The 404-nt window shown below is 63.1% G+C and overlaps 1 protein-coding gene across 1 annotated transcript; it reads right to left on the reverse strand.

Annotated features, from left to right (window-relative positions):
* Nucleotides 1-7: 7 nt before the first annotated feature.
* LOC109364899 (scale keratin-like) lies at nt 8-390 on the reverse strand (the record flags this gene model as incomplete). Its single annotated transcript, XM_019611490.1, is given in 2 exon segments — nt 8-104; nt 106-390. Coding segments are annotated over 2 exon segments (382 nt in total), but the record flags the coding sequence as incomplete, so codon positions are not given.
* Nucleotides 391-404: the final 14 nt, after the last annotated feature.

Genomic DNA, 404 nt, shown 5'->3' on the forward strand with positions numbered 1-404 from the left:
CCATAGCCATACAGGCCCCCAGAGCCCAGGGAGGAGCCCCCATAGCCATACAGGCCCCCAGAGCTCAGGGAGGAGCCCCCATAGCCATACAGGCCCCCAGAGCTCCAGGGAGGAGCCCCCATAGCCATACAGGCCCCCAGAGCCCAGGGAAGACCTTCCGTAGCCCAGGGAGGAGCCCCCAAGGACAGGTGCTCCGGAGGATCCCACAACTGAATCCTGGGGGAAGGAGCTGAGGATGGGACCAGGGAAGGTGACAACAACAGCAGGTGGCTGGATCACAGCTGTGGAGTCAGGGCACTGCCGGATGCATGGCTCATTCCCGCTGTCAGCGATGGGCTGGGGACGGCTGATGCCACCGATGTTGGTGGGGCACAGGTCATAGCAGGACATCTCTTAGGAATGGA

Source organism: Meleagris gallopavo, unplaced genomic scaffold (genome assembly GCF_000146605.3).
Source record: "Meleagris gallopavo isolate NT-WF06-2002-E0010 breed Aviagen turkey brand Nicholas breeding stock unplaced genomic scaffold, Turkey_5.1 ChrUn_random_7180001935148, whole genome shotgun sequence".
Classification (NCBI taxonomy): domain Eukaryota; kingdom Metazoa; phylum Chordata; class Aves; order Galliformes; family Phasianidae; genus Meleagris; species Meleagris gallopavo.